This window comes from Thermobia domestica, chromosome 14 (genome assembly GCF_964235325.1).
Source record: "Thermobia domestica chromosome 14, izTheDome1.hap1.1, whole genome shotgun sequence".
Taxonomy (NCBI): Eukaryota; Metazoa; Arthropoda; class Insecta; order Zygentoma; family Lepismatidae; genus Thermobia; species Thermobia domestica.
This window is the reverse complement of record NC_137467.1, coordinates 20,696,600-20,712,663: the sequence shown is the minus strand read 5'-3', so window position 1 is coordinate 20,712,663 and position 16,064 is coordinate 20,696,600. Positions and strand designations below refer to the sequence as shown.

At 37.7% G+C, this 16,064-nt stretch overlaps 1 protein-coding gene across 1 annotated transcript in view; it reads left to right on the top strand.

The window, feature by feature from the left end:
* Positions 1-16,064, top strand: part of Ir76b (Ionotropic receptor 76b) — a 510,549-nt gene that overhangs the window by 66,444 nt on the left and 428,041 nt on the right. Inside the window, exon 5 of the mRNA XM_081737781.1 lies at positions 9,791-9,974. Within this exon, the coding sequence (XP_081593907.1) occupies positions 9,791-9,974 (184 nt within the window). The remainder of the gene's footprint in view (positions 1-9,790; positions 9,975-16,064) is intronic.

The window sequence follows — 16,064 nt, the reverse complement described above, 5'->3', positions numbered from 1 at the left end:
CGTCCCACGGTTATGCCGGTTAGGCTAAAGGAGACGGTGATGATGAGTAATGAATGAAATGGTGGAATGAAGAAAGTGGGAGGAAACGGGAGAACCCCGAGAAAACCCACGCACACGCTGTTTGTCCACCACAAAGTTCACTTGGCGGGAGCAGGGTTTGAACCCGAGACTCCTAGCACCAGAGGTGAACGCTTTACCACTGAGCCACCGCGGCCCCATTGGTCGAAATTGAGTTAAGAATACTTTTTAATGGACTATGTTCTTTCTAGTGGTGTAACAATGTAAGTCTAAAAGCATGCTATTATTTTGTAACTACTTAGTATAGTTTGAAAACAGTACTATATGTCTTACTTAAGGAACTGGTTTTTCGATTCTCTTGTAAAATTACGAAATTATGACTTGGTTTAGTTTACCTCTAAGGTCCAGATATAATAAAATCATAGCCATAATCATAATCAACCATTGTCAATCCACTGCCGGATGAAGGCCTTTCCAAGTCTTCTCCATAACTATCTATCTTGAGCAATTCTTTTTCAGGTTACTCCCCAGTTGTTCTTGATTTCGTCAAACCTTCTTGTATAAGGACGTTTCCTAGGCTGTTTTTATCTCGTGGTATCCTGTCTAGAATTGTTTTTGTTCATCGATCATAATTTCTTGCAATATGTCCAGCACATTTTCCAGCCCATGTTAAAAATTATTCAATTAGTACCAGTCATTAGTTTTCAAATAATTCATTTCTACTGTATATATTTGGCCTACAAATAGTTCAAATCCGCTACTTTTGGTGCACAGACACGCTACTTTTTGATCTTCGAATCTGGCAACACTGACTCAATGATTTAAATCAACACAATGTAAGGACCTCCATTTGGTCTAGCGGCTAGCACGCTTGACTTCGGTTCGCGTGGTCCGGAATTCGATTTCCGGTGGGGATACAGTTGAACGACCGAAATGGTTCGGATTCCATTATAATCATTAGCTCCACGTCTCCTTTAGACGCCCTAGCATAATCATGGGACGTTAAACTAAAACAAACCAAACCAAAAATCAACACAATGTGTATTACTAACTGTAAGTCCTTGAATACTTGCATATAGCTATATGGTATGGATCGAGTTTGAGGTGGTCGGTGATCAAACTAAAACAAGTGAAATGTAACTAGGGTGTATTTAGAACTTTTAATTAAGCATTGTTTTGTGTACATCAGACCTAAAGCTTAGGGGAACAATTAGTGTTACTGAAAAGTTATAAGCTACATTTAATTTCAGTTACAATTTGCATTTACATGTATTGCTGGAACGAAAACTTTGACATTAACATTATAAATAGCCCAAAGACTATGATAAACGTCGTCTTTTGAAACCATTCTGGCACCATAAAGCAAATTACGAGTTATTAAAATATTTTGCAGCTTAGTTACGTTGTTTGCACTATATTTAGAATAATATTTAGCAATTTATTTAAGTTGGCAACACTGCTTAAAATAATGGAACTACAACTTGTAATTAAAACAACCAAAAACTATTGTTGTAATGTTATAGAAGTAAACTAAAACAACAATCATTATAAAAACTTAACACAAATGCGTTATTTTAAGCAATAAAACAATCACTATCCATGTGTTTGGTATCTCTGAAACGGTTTGAAATAACAATTCTTGTAAATGACATTATGATCTCTTAAGTCTTTTGGAAGCATCTACATGATGAGACGTGATATATCAGTACGTTTTCGAAGTAAAGTCTTTAGAAAAAGTTAAATTTTTCATTTCTTGAAACTTTGTTCCTTCCTTCATTCAAAATACATTACACCATGATCATAGTATTTGACGCTAAGATACAAATGATGCGCATTGCACCGTCTATGCTATTTGAGTTATTAGAGATCTCCAAAATGTTGATGTTAGTGATACTGTATTGTCCTTTATTACACTGAATAATGTATGTGGTATTATGGTTTTATTTAATATCTAAATTAGAAATAGGTAATACCTTACATAGTGCAATTTGAGAAAATACAACTTTATTTTCCGTTGGTAACACTGCTTGTTTATATATAGGCTCGGATCCAAGGGAAGGGCTATGAGGGCTATATCCCCCCTTAACGCTCAGGTATACACTGAATAAAATGAGCTTCAATCCTCCTTTACACTGGATAAAGAGGCAAAGTATGGTTTAGCCCCTCCCTTGATCATATCCTCGATCCGCGCCTGTATATATATATATATATATATATATATATATATATATATATATATATACAGGGTGGCCCATTTTAATCTTTCCACGGAAATATCTCAAAAACGGTTGAACATAATTGAACACTGAACAAAAACTGAAATAGGAAATACTATGGGGCAAATCGAATGGTGTTGTCGCGGTGTCCCCCAGGGCCGCCCTTCACGGGGGCCAGGGCCCAATTTTAAAATTTTAAGTGGAAACATGGGGCAAGTGATACCTCGTTCGATAGACTTTCAAACACTAAACAGAGTTGTGACAGTAAACAGAACAAAAAGTGAAACAGGAAAATGACACAAAGCACGTCGGATGATGTCGCGGTGACCCCCAGAGCCGCCTTTCATGGGGGGCCAGGGCCCAACTTCAAAATTGTCAATGGAAAAAACATAGGTCAAGTGATATCTCGTTCGATAGATCTTTAAAAAACTAAAAAGTGTTGTGGTAAGAGATTTTTTATATCGGGTACCGTATTCAAAATGGGCGACAAGACATGGTGCCTGTATTAGATAAAACGTCCAGTACAGTTTTATCCAGTAAATGAACAAGATAAAACTCGTATAGGAAATCGCAGAAGGTATTTATTATTCCACGCCTCGAGAATAATCCAACGGAGAAAAAGATTATTAAGGTATAAGTGAGATAATGCTAAAGAGGAAATCTAATTCTTAAAAAGTTATCTTTCCGATCTCCCTTCGCAAGTGGATGAAGCGGAAATGAATGGTTAAAAAATCTCAAATGAGAACCCCACTTTTACATGCGATAGGTATAGTTTGTCTGAAACACTTGGGTGTACAGCGGGGGGCACTTCTAAATGGTACACCTTAGCCGTAAATCTCCATATGGCTGTACCATTTAGAAGTGTCCCCCGCTGTACAAGCAGGGGCGGATCCAGGACGGACTTCTGGGGGGGGCGGTCGGCGGTAATACTGCTACTTTTAAGAGCTCCAAACTTGTTATGGATGGGTTTATTTATATATAAAATAAGAAAGTTTCCTCTTGTGGGGGGGGATCGCCCCGATCGCCCCCCTCTGGATCCGCCCCTGTGTACAAGTGACTGGTACTGTAATGCAGTAATGAACCAATATTGTGCAGACGACTTTTGAGAATACCAACATTTATACTCGTTGTTCTAAAATTGCATTGTTCGACAAATTGGTTTCGCATTTTAGTTGATTCATTTTTGCACAAATCATTGTCTGCAATCAAAATGGAAAGTAATATTTAACAAGAATCTTACCTACTTTTTTCTATTACAGACACCTATCTGTTATAAAATCACATTTCAGATAATTTTGTTGTGTAGATACAATTTGCAAAAACTAAGGTTCTCATCTGCAATTTCACCGTTTCTTCCCGTCCCGCTTCACCCACTTACGGAGGACGTTGGAACGATGATTTTCTAGGAAATAGATTTCCTCCTTTGCATTATGACACTTTTACTCTAAGCATCTTCTCCTCTGTTGCAACATTTTCGAGTCCTGGAATGATAAATACCGTCTGTAATTTCCTATAGGAGTTTTATTCTGTTCATCCGTTATTATCTTCAACCGTTTTCATATTAGTGGTACTGGACGTTTTATCTGATACAGGCACCATGTCTTGGCAGTCCTTTTGAAAACGGTGACCCATATGAGCAATCTTTTGCCACAACGCTGTTTAGTTAATGAAGATCTATCGAACGAGGTATCACTTGACTCATATTTTCGTTTAAAATTTCTAAGTTGGGCCTGGGCACCCATGAAAGCCGGCCCTAGGAGGCACCGCGACAACATCATTAGATTTGCCCCGTGGATTTAATATTTGAATTTTTGTTAGGTTCATTTATGTTCAACCGTTTTCATATTAGTGCTACTGGACGTTCATCTGATGCAGGTAACATATCTTGCGGGCTATTTTGAATACGGTGACCGATATGAAAAATCTTTTGCCACATCGCCTTTTAGTTTTTAAAGACCTATCGAACGAGGTTTCACTTGACCCATGTTTCTATTTTAAGATTTTAAAGTTGGGACCCGGACCCCCTTGAAGAGCGGCCCTGGGGGGCACCATGACATCGCCATTCGATCTACCCCATGGCATTCCTTATTTTAGTTTTTGTTCAGTTCATTTATGTTCAACCGTTATCGAGATATTTCCGTGGAAAGATTAAAATGGGCCACCCTATATACCGATATACCGTATATATATTAGTACGTCTATCTGTCTACCTATCTAACAACCGTTCAATTTATCACAGAGAGAGAGAGAGAGAGAGAGAGAGAGAGAGAGAGAGAGAGAGAAGATTATATACAACAGCATTGGATTTTGTTTCGGGAGAGGCTTGAGGAACGGGTAACAAACATTTGTGTTGTTGGTGCAATGCGAAAAAATGATTACAAATTTATTTCGGGAGGGGCTTGAGCCCGATACCTACCCCCTAAATACGACACTGTACATTAGTCAACCCTTCCCATATTATCTCATACAGCAACGAAACAAATTTTGAGTAAAGGGAAAATAACTATCAATATTCGAGACGAGACCGAGACTTTCGAGACTGACCATGGTCTCGTCTCGGTCTCGTCTCGGTTTATAGAGGTCCGTCTCGGTCTCGGTCTCGTCTCGGTATGTAAAAGTCCGTCTCGGTCTCGGTCTCGTCTCGATATATAAAAGTTCGTCTCGGTCTCGGTCTCGTCTCGAATTATCGAGACGAGACCGAGACTAGTCTCGGTCTCGGTACCATCCCTACTTTTGTGTCATACACGTTCGTGTTTGACCGAATGACGTTGCGCTACCAGGCGTTATACTGTTAAATTGCACACCTCTAAAAAAGAAAGAAAAAAAGCATAAAAACCAGAAGATAAATTAACAAAACATATCTCAACAGTACCCGCACCACTCTTCATTTTGCCGAGTATTTTTGCTCTTTTATCCACATACAGCTGGCGGGGACAAAACAAATTTGTTTTCACTTTCTCTCATCTGATGTCGCTTAAATCGAAATCTTACGAATTTTCTTTCCGAAATAGAGCGTGCTCTAAACAAGGGAAATCTCATAGGATCGTTCACAACATAGGAAACGACATGAGATCTGATACCATACAGGCAAGGGCGCCCATGTTGTGGTTTCCAAGGGGGGGCAAGTATAAGCGACATTTCAAATATAGTTTCAAATTTTGATGTAACTATTCTAAAAATTCTATTGGGTTTTCGATATTCAGAAGTACAATTTCCTCTAGGGGGGGGGGGGCGAGCGTCCTACCTTTCTGTCCCTGATGGGCTCCTTTGCATACAAGTTGAGATTTTGACTCTAATAAAATTCCTAATATATTTCGTAGGATTTATCTCATAGTGTATAGAGGCCTAATAGACAAAATGGTGGAATGAAGATAGTGGTGGGAAACGAGAGAACTCCGAGAAAGGACATGTGCACGGTGCAGGGGTGGATCCAGGACAGACTTCTTGGGGGGCGATGGGTTGTAATACTGCTACTTAGAGCTACTTTTAAGAGCTCCTATCTCTGGGATGGATTTTATTTGTATATAATATAAAAGAAAAGTTTCCTCTTCTGGGGGGGGGCATCGCCCTCCTCCCTGAATCCGCCACTGGCACGGTGTTTGTCCATCACAAAGCCCACTTGACTTGAGCTAGGATCGAAGCAGAAACCACGAAATGAGCGCTTTATTGCTGTGCCATCGCAAACGGATCAATCGCCATCGCGTCGCAGTATCTCACAAGTAAACCTTACGTTTGGGTGAATCGAGTTGCTGACTGAGACACATATGAGAAAGTAGTACTAAATGTGGTCAGTATTTCAGTGAAGTTTTAGGTGCGAAGCTCCAGGGGTTTACGAGATACAGCTACCAGAACATCACATGGAAGTACAGAATAGTCTTCATACAGTTGGAGGTAAAAGCTCTGTAAGACCTCTTGTAACGACAAAAGATGAATAACAAATATATGGGTACATATTAGGACTAGGGGGAAGTCATATAGTAAGGGTATATCTGACGGCGGTCATCTTGAAATCCGCCATTTTGAATTAAGGTTAAGTTTTTAAAATAGGAATAGGGTCATGTGATACATGATTTAAGGCGCAAATTTAATCAGAAGAACAACGGTGACGTTAATTTTGATTTACGCGTAATTGGTAAAAAGTTACAGGGAAATTAAATATTGTTGCTGCATATGTATTAGTCCTTTACCCCACCTTGTAAATTTTGTGTTAATGATAATAATTAAATAAAAAGCAGATGGACAAATATTAGGTCTATGGTAAGAGTTGCCTTGATGGCGGCCATGTTCAAATCCGCTATTTTGAATCAGACAAAAGTTTTAAACAAAACGCATAACAGTGACACCTTATTAATAGCAAATTTTACCATAAATCCAACGGTATAACCATTTTTGCTTTATCATTAACCAGCATTTGTTATCGCATAAACAAGTTGCTAATCCAGGGAAAAATGACCAAAGTGGAATTAAGTCATAATTGAACTTGGGTCTTTCTTCCAGAAAAGTCCTCAATTAGTACAATCAATATGTAGTTCAGAAAAGAGTGCATGATTTGCACAAATGCTCTGCTCACAGTGAACACACCTGACAAAGGCAATCGAGTTACACTTGACACATTTGTCGTTCACAATTCCGTCAAAGTAGTAGTCGTAAGGAGCGATCCATTTAATTTTGTGCTGGTTAATGATAAAGCAAAAATTGTTATACCGTTGGAGTTATGGTAAAATTTGCTATTAATAAGGTGTCACTGTTATGCGTTTTGTTTAAAACTTTTGTCTGATTCAAAATGGCGGATTTGAACATGACCGCCATCAAGGCAACTCTTACCATAGAACCTAATATTTATCCATCTGCTTTTTATTTAATTATTATCATTAACACAAAATTTACAAGGTGGGGTAAAGGACTAATACATATGCTGTAACAATATTTAATTCCCCTGTAACTTTTTACCAATTACGCGTAAATCAAAATTAACATCACCGTTGTTCTTCTGATTAAATTTGCGCCTTAAATCATGTATCACATGACCCTATTCCTATTTTAAAAACTTAACCTTAATTCAAAATGGCGGATTTCAAGATGGCCGCCGTCAGATATACCCTTACTATATGACTTCCGCCTAGTCCTAATATGTACCCATATGCTTGTTATTCACCTTTTGTCGTTACAAGAGGTCTTACAGGGCTTTTACCTCCAACTGTATGAAGACTATTCTGTACTTCCATGTGATGTTCTGGTAGCTATATCTCCTAAACCCCTGGAGCTTCGCACCTAAAACTTCACTGAAATACTGACCACATTTAGTACTACTTTCTCATATATGTCTCAGTCAGCAACTCGATTCACCCAAACGTAAGGTTTACTTGTCAGTAAATCGTTCCATACGAAACCAGATTGAAGACTCTTGTTGGGAAAAAGGTGTCGTGAGAGTCCTGTGTCGTCTCGAAGTATATTTGTTTTCCTTGGAAGATGTCGGTTTTGCCTTGTGTCTTCTTACGTAAAGTTTTCTTTGCTGTAGTTTAGCCCCTTTTTTAATACCACGGCTACATGAGACAGTTTAAGATGGAATCCGAACCACAGTGGAATCAAATGTCAAGGCTTTCTCACAGGTAATTGAATACAGAACCCCGTACACCAAATGTGTCTGCACGAACAACTAAAGCAGCGGAAAGCATTGGGGAATATTCATGAAAATCATGATTTTTACTTTGCACATCGAAAGAACACGTCGCCTGCAATATTTTATTTATCCGTTTGCTGCAACTTCTTAAAAAAATTATAACTAAATTTAGACCTATTAAATCTATAGTATTTTGTTAACCTTTCTACGCCCGCCAGGGATTTGAACGATATCGTAGAGTCTCACGTTGGGGGCTTTGGTGACCCTCCGTAATTATCGCAGAGTCATAATTGAAACATCGTTGGAAACTTTGTGACAATAGTATAAAAAATGGTAGCTATTGCTGCAAGACAAAGCGAGATGAAAAGCGTAATGAATTCGTTTTATGTAGGAAATATTCCTTTGAAAAAAGTGTTATGTGTAGAGGGAAAATTCATTGAATCTGACATTCACCTTCCCCCAACCATAGTTCTACGTTATGTGCACTTCATTTCTGCCGCGCACATCGTGTACAGCAACAAGAATTATGCTTCTAGAGCAATTCAGTGAAAATATATCTTGTCTTATATGGAACAGTCCTGAAAATAAATCTAATTTACGCACCAAAAACTATGTAAAAAATTTAACCAACTTTATCTCCCTCCTTCGTCCCGCATATAAGCAACAAGTACACGTACAGGGTATTACCATGGATTACTTTATTGCATCACATACCAATTTTTATGAGTGTACCATCAAGGGGAAATGGACCCCCGAAAACATCGATGCAAACACTAAAAGAAGCACGAACTTTATCCTCCACCGTGGTACCTCCAAATACATAAAATGCATCTCGGCAGAAAGCTCCATCTTTCAGAAATATATTGATACCAAAATTATCTTCCTGGCTTAATTAGGGTCTGGGCCAATGAGGTTTAAATCATTGACGCAGCGGTTGCCTCAATGGGCGTTTAAGGGTTAAATAATTCGTTATTTATTTGAATGTTAGGTTGTGGTCGAAGTTAATAAGTATTTTAGTTTGAAGTAAAAGTAAACTAAAGAAATGCTAACGGTTAAATTATTATAGGGTTTGTGTATAGCCCGCTCCCTCCAGTTTTTTGCCACCGGAACTGGAAAATACTACTATTACTGCTACTACTACTACTACTACTACTACTACTACTACTGCTTTTACTACTGCTACTACTACTACTACTACTTATATCGAGAACAGAACCCAACCAATCCCCTGCAGGGCTTCTAACCCGTTCCTGCTACTACTACTACTGTTGCTACTAACTACTACTATTAGTACTACTGCTACTACTACTACCACTACTACTATTACTAATACTACCGCTACTACTACTTATAATAAAGCTTCCTTACCACAATATTTATGTCTTAAATCTTTATAATATGCGATTCCGATTCATTATGAGCTATTATGAATCGTTAAATCACTATGATTCGTTAAAAATCACTGGGGGAGTAGGCTATACTTAATCCTATTATAGAACTCAAATAAAAATTGGGGGGCGCGGTGGCTCAGTGGTAGAGCGTTCACCTCCGGTGCTTGCGGTCCCGGGTTTGATCCCAGCTCGCGCCGTGTGGACTTTGTGGTGGACGTGAGTTTTCTCGTGGTTCTTCCGTTTCCTCCCACTTTCTTCATTCCACCATTTCTTTCATTTCTCATAATCACCATCTCCTTTAGCCTAACCGGCGTAACCGTGGGACGTAAAACTAAAATATTTCATTTCATTTTTTTTCAAATAAAAATTATTGGTATCAAGATACCTATGTTCGAAATTGTTTAAGGTTACTTGTATGACGAAACTGATAAACTGTCGAAACGTATGAAACTCATATACCGGTAGCGTTAAATAACTTCTAAGTTCCTTCCTGAAAATTAAATAAAATATAGTTTCTATGTTTTGGTTTACTTTTGTGATTCCAGGTGTGGTTTTTGATCCTGCTGTCCCTGATTGTGATGGGCCCCATTATATACTTCATCATCCTGATTCGAGTGAAACTGTGCAAAGGAAGCGCAAGGCTTACCAGAATCTTTCCTCTGCAGTCGTGTATCTGGTTTGTGTACGGTGCGCTTCTTAAGCAAGGATCTACACTCAACCCTATCACGGGTAAGTATCAAGTGTTTGTATTGCATAGTATTTGTTATATGTACAAAATTTATTATACGTGCTGCAGTAGATAATTCAGCAAGAACTTTGCATATATCGTTAGGCTTACTAGGTAGGCCTAGCCAGGCCCGTATCCAAGGGAGGTCTAGGGGGGCCGGGCCCGCATAAATTTTTGCTGCCCCCTAGACTTTCACGGTAGTTTTACAAATGATCTATAATATGGTGATATACTATTTTATGATTGAATCGGGCCCCCTAACTTCTACCAGGCCCCCCTAAATTTTTGGGCTGGCTACCGGCCTGTGCCTCGTTACACATAAACATTCTCATATATAAATCGGTTATATATCCATACTGTAAACCAGAGATGGAGTGGGTCAGTGGGTCAGTGGGTCAAGTTTTCTGAGTGGGTCAGTGGGTCGTGGGTCAACGGCATGTGACCCACTGTGACCCACCACCCACCATGACCCACTGTGACCCACCACCCACCGTGACCCACTGTGACCCAACACCCACCATTACCCACTGCGACCCACCACCCACCGTGACCCACTGCGACCCACCGACTCAGTATGATCTACCGACCCTCTCTGCTCACTGCATTGTAGACAGTATCTTCTGAAGACTGGTAAATTTATCTTCGTTTTACTTCCAAGACCTTCATTTCCCTTCCTTTTCCACTTGTTTCTGTCTACCTCAGGTGAGTATATCTAACCAAGTGAAAAAAGAACTTCAGGCGCTTTTGGATATTGATATTTTTAATTGTAATAATAACAATAAGACTTCTACTACTACTTGGCTTTCGAGATCTGTGAGATTTTAGAGGAGCTAACTACTGGAAAAAATACATTTTTGAATCACTGTAATATATAAATTATTATATAAAAATTGAATGTAACTATGTGTGCCTGATCATCACGGCCGAATTGCAAAGTCAAATGAAATTACTTTTGGTATGTAGTTAGGCCTTAATCCGAATTGGGATGTATTGCTTTCATTATAAAAGCTACATATCCTAAGGAGGGTGAGGATCCGAACTTTTGCGAAAAAAAATAGTATCTCGCAAGCCGTTATACTTACTGAGCTGAAATTCAGTGTATTAACTCTTTATTGAAAATAAACAAAATGTGTCCTAGCATATTTTTAAATTCTCCTTTATGGAGGGGGGCACTTTCTATATATGAAAAATTGGTAGTGAGTTGGTTTGTAAAAATGATCGAAAACGATCGATGTTATTTAAGAAAAAAAAATCAGAAACAAAAAATTACAGTGCTTGGCTTCATATATCCATTGCTTTCTACTATAATAATTGCTGAAGCTTATGTTTATTATATGGAGCGCTCACAGCACAGGGCAATCAACCCAAAAACTTGTGACTAAAATAGGCATAAAATTTGTACTGTAAGCTTAATTACACGGAAATTTTAAGTTTGGATTGTACACATAATTATATGGAAAATTTCACACTTTTTTCCCTTTACGTTGTTCTACTTACCTTGATTTGGAACTTTCAAATTTCATCCTTTTTTCCACTGAAAAGTATTGATAATTCAACAAGGAAATACTTATACTATGGTAATATAATTGAAATTCATCGTAATTTGGCACATGGCAAATAGCAGTGTGGTAATTGAAGTGGAAGAAGGAGAGAAATTCCCATTCACCTCTGAACACTTTCCAGGAACCACGTTCTCTTTCGCTTTCTGGACGGGAGAGGGAACTTCGTAATGGCATCAAACCTTCATGTGTAATTACAAAAATTAAATTTATAAACAAATAAGAAATCTTCAGTTCATCAGGCTTTAATTGATAATTTATTCACAAGATTCCCTATCGAAGGCGTGGTAGATGAAGTTTCTGTTCTCCATGAGTCGACATTGCCAACTGACATGGTCGATATGGAAAAGATGTTGTATGGTAATTGTGAGATGATACTTCTTGCTGAGTATTTCAAAACTGACCAAGAAAAATCGTTATCAGACTGAAGTCTAAAAAGCAGATTGTCGATGAGGAGTTGCAGAAATCGGGTAGAAGTATTATCAATTTCCACGACAGAGTGCGAACGGGGACTTCTCCTTATGAATTTACAGATGACTGATATTAGAAATAGACTAAGTGGTCAAAGATTATCTAACTTTTTGTTCATCAATGTTAATGGCCCACCGCTAGACAAGCTCAAAGTAGACGAGTTATTTATTTCTTGGCTGAAGGATGGACACCATTCCGCTGCGGATGATTTACCACGAAAATGTTACCAACAGGAAATAAACCCGATTTCAGGTTTGTTTTAAAGTGGAAAATTACGTGCTATAGAAAATGTATAGGCCTACTTGTATTACTAATGGCTTATTTGTGCTATTCAACTTTGTACCTATTTTTTAGTAAGTGTCTTCTTTGCTTTAGGTAAACTACTTTGAATAAATATTCATAATAATTGCAATTATGCATATTTGAATCTTAAATTTAACGTGGTGTTCAGTGATTACACAAATTACAATTATGAGCATACTTTATGGAGATGCTCTCACATAGGGTACCCGAGCACCTTTATACAGTATGAAAAACTGATTTTTCGTCTTTTGTGAGAAAAATACTGTGAACTGAGAAACCATAAACTTTTCCATATTGTACAGGGGTATTTTCCTGCGAATAGAAGTTTCTTTTGGAATGCGTTCAGAAATTAACACTTGCAAGAATACTCTCTTAGGGCAAGACGCACACACTAATTTCCCCTCACCTCGAACTGTTTCAATTTCCTCACTGAAAAATCAGATCCACCGTTATTCTGACAGAGCGGTGCTTGAGCGATTGACTAGAAATTCAAACTCCGATTAGTGACAATTTCACAGTCATGTTTTATTACAAGTGTAAACTCTTTAGTCAGTACAGAAGAGGCCGTGAATCGTGTTCAGAGTTGATGACGATGGATTTTGGTGAGTGAGAATAGGTCACAGTGGATGAGTGGTTCATGGTGGGTGGTGGGTCATGGTGGGTGGTGGGTCAGAGTGGGTCACTGTGGGTCGTGGGTCATGGTGGGTCGTAAGTCAGAGTGGGTCACGGTGGGTGGTGGGTCAGTGGGTCGTGGGTCAAGTTTTCATTGACCCACGCCAACTGTGCGTAAACAATTCATTATCAAAATATACCATTGGACATGTGCTTTAATACCAAATACGTTTATCACTGAAACTGACCAATGTAAACTCATATATAAAATTTAGATAATATAAACGGAGACTTAATATACTCCTGTACAAGTCATATAAACGAACATAAGAAAGCACAGTTAATACAATTCTTTCTTCTTTTAAATTTTCATATTGTCATGAGCCTTGTCTTCTCTTCTTCACCATTAACGGTGTTATTTAAGAGAGCATCAGCTATATAAGTCTAGTATGCTAAAAATGTGGATAAATTGAATTACTTGAACTGGAATAGTAAGGAATTTTACAAATGGCGGAAGCCGCCATTTGTATTTTTTGGTCGACTTTCAAGTCGCATTATCTGTTATATATAGTATGAAATAAATAGAAAATTAATGAATGTTAATTATGTAAGTATAGGGATAGAAATATTAATTTGTCATAGTTAGGTAAGTAAATGTAAAGTCATAATAGGGTATAGTAAAATTCAAAATCGTGATGGGAGTTCCAACGGGAAGAAGAAAGCCAGGTACCCAGTTGGTCAGGGTGAGATATTTGGAAAAAGTGATTAATTAAATGAAATGTAGACGTGTAAGGTAATTGTTTATGAATGTAGGTGATTTCAAGAGTATTTGTATATGTGTGTGAAAAGTGTCGGTGAGATTAAACCACTCTTTCCACTTCCTCTTCGTCAGCTCACTCTAGGAGATGTTGACACAATCACAATCACCGCGGAACTACTCTGTCATGAGTCGGTACATACGAACGCAAATCTTCCTATTCTCCCAACAGTATTATCATTGTTATCGTAAGTGTACTGCTATTGTTTTGGCAGATCACTTGTCGCGAAGTAAGAAGCTTCCAATGCTCACTATCCTCAGCTAATATTTTCATCTTGACGTTTCAATTTCTTTTTTAAAATTTATTCTTCAATTGCAGCTTCTTTCTTCTCACATTTCCTTCCTTCTACTGTATCTTCTATCATGTCTCTCAGAATACAATTCCTTGTTTCTTAATTCTAATAATCAGGCTACGTAATCTTTGTTTCTACATAGTTCTTCTTCAAAGGATATTCATTAATTTTAAGGGCCCTAACCTAACCTAATTGAACGCCAGGCACATTCCACTTAATAATTTGATGGTTTAGTATTCCATCATACATTTGAACGTTCTATCATTTGAACTACATAATATATGATTTTACATAACCACATCTCCAATACTAACATATTTTTGGCATCAGTATACTTATTGGGTATTAAACGCTATTCTTATTCTCGGCTAAGTCCAAGGTTTAATGCCTGTAACTTAGCAACTACTACACCCTTTCTTATACTGGGTGTCCCACAAGTAATGGCCAAAAATGAAACTACAGATTCCTGGCGCCAAAACAAGCAACAACAAAAATGTATATGACATATAGCCTGGAAGAGGACAGGGGAGGGGCTACACAACTTCGAATGTGGGGAGAGGTAAGGAACTTCACACCTGCGCACCGCAATAATGATAGGAGCTAGTAAGGAGTTCAGAAAGAGATAAAACATCATATTGGCTTGACATGTTAAACCCATGTTACGTTACTGCGCCAGAGATTCTCCATACCTCATTTAGGGATTCACCGATTTTGTCTGTAAGCCAGAGGTAATGAAACGGTGCTCTGTATTGTTTCCGGTAAGATGGAAACAATACAGAAAAAAGTTGTTATCCATGGCACGATTGCACGTACATGTACAATGGGAGTCAAAGCAAAGACCACTGAACATGGTTGCATAACCTCAGAGGTCAATGGAAAGTGGTATGCCAGATAGAAACTTGCAGATAGAGAGGGGGGGGGGGTAGAAATAAGAACAAGTGTATCTAGTCATGTAATGTAATGAAATAACGGGCAGAATACACAACAACGTACTGTACTTGTAACGTAGTATCCAACTCACGGTAGCAATACAAACTACTAGGTCAATATGTGCTAGCAAGAAAGGTATCTACAGAAGATGTTCAAAGTGCTGTCCTTCCATATCTATTCAACGTGTTAATCGTAGCTGCGGTGAGTTTTTAATAGATTTCATCACTGCCAGTGTGTTATGTAACTGTTCACAAGCATCTTCAATGCGGTTTTGTAAGTCGCCAAGTGTGTCAGTAGAAGAGTTGTAAACAACGTTTGTGAGGTGTCCCCAAACACAAAAATCAAGAGGATTTAAATCCGGTGATCTGGAAGGCCAAGTTATAGGGCCACTGTGGTCTATCATTATCCCAGTAGGCAGGTCTGAAGTTCCTTTCCCCCACATTCGAACTTGTGTAGCTCCTCCCCTGTCCAGTTCTGGTCTATATATCATATAAACTTTTTTGTTTGTTTTGGTTCCAGGAATCTGTGATTTCATTTGTCTCCATTACTTTTGGAACAACCTGTATATCCTTAAATCATTGATCATATTATTTACAATACTAATGATCAATAGAAATCTTTTTGCTACAATTCAATATTTATACTTCCAGAGCGAGAACGTGTTTATTACTATTATTATTATTATTATTATTATTATTATTATTATTATTATTATTATTATTATTATTATTATTATTATTATTATTATTATTATTTTAGGAATGTACATTCAATTATTAAAATATACGAAAGCAACTAATAAATTTATAGAAAGTAAAATATTGTTATGCTGATCTGATGTATTCGACCCTTTTTACTTTGTAGCTTCTTCACAATAACAAGATAATCGAGTTTCTAAATACATGTTAGAGTATTCACTAATCACGAAAGAAAAAACTCTAAATATATTCAAGCTTATAATTTATTTGTTTATTACCGAATATATTTGTTTATTGCCTATAAACTTATATTTCAATTAAATATGAAATCAATTTTAATTAAACTGTATGTAACAAAAAAGGAACTGAAATTTAATTGTACATAAAAAAAGAAATTGAAGTGTGGTTA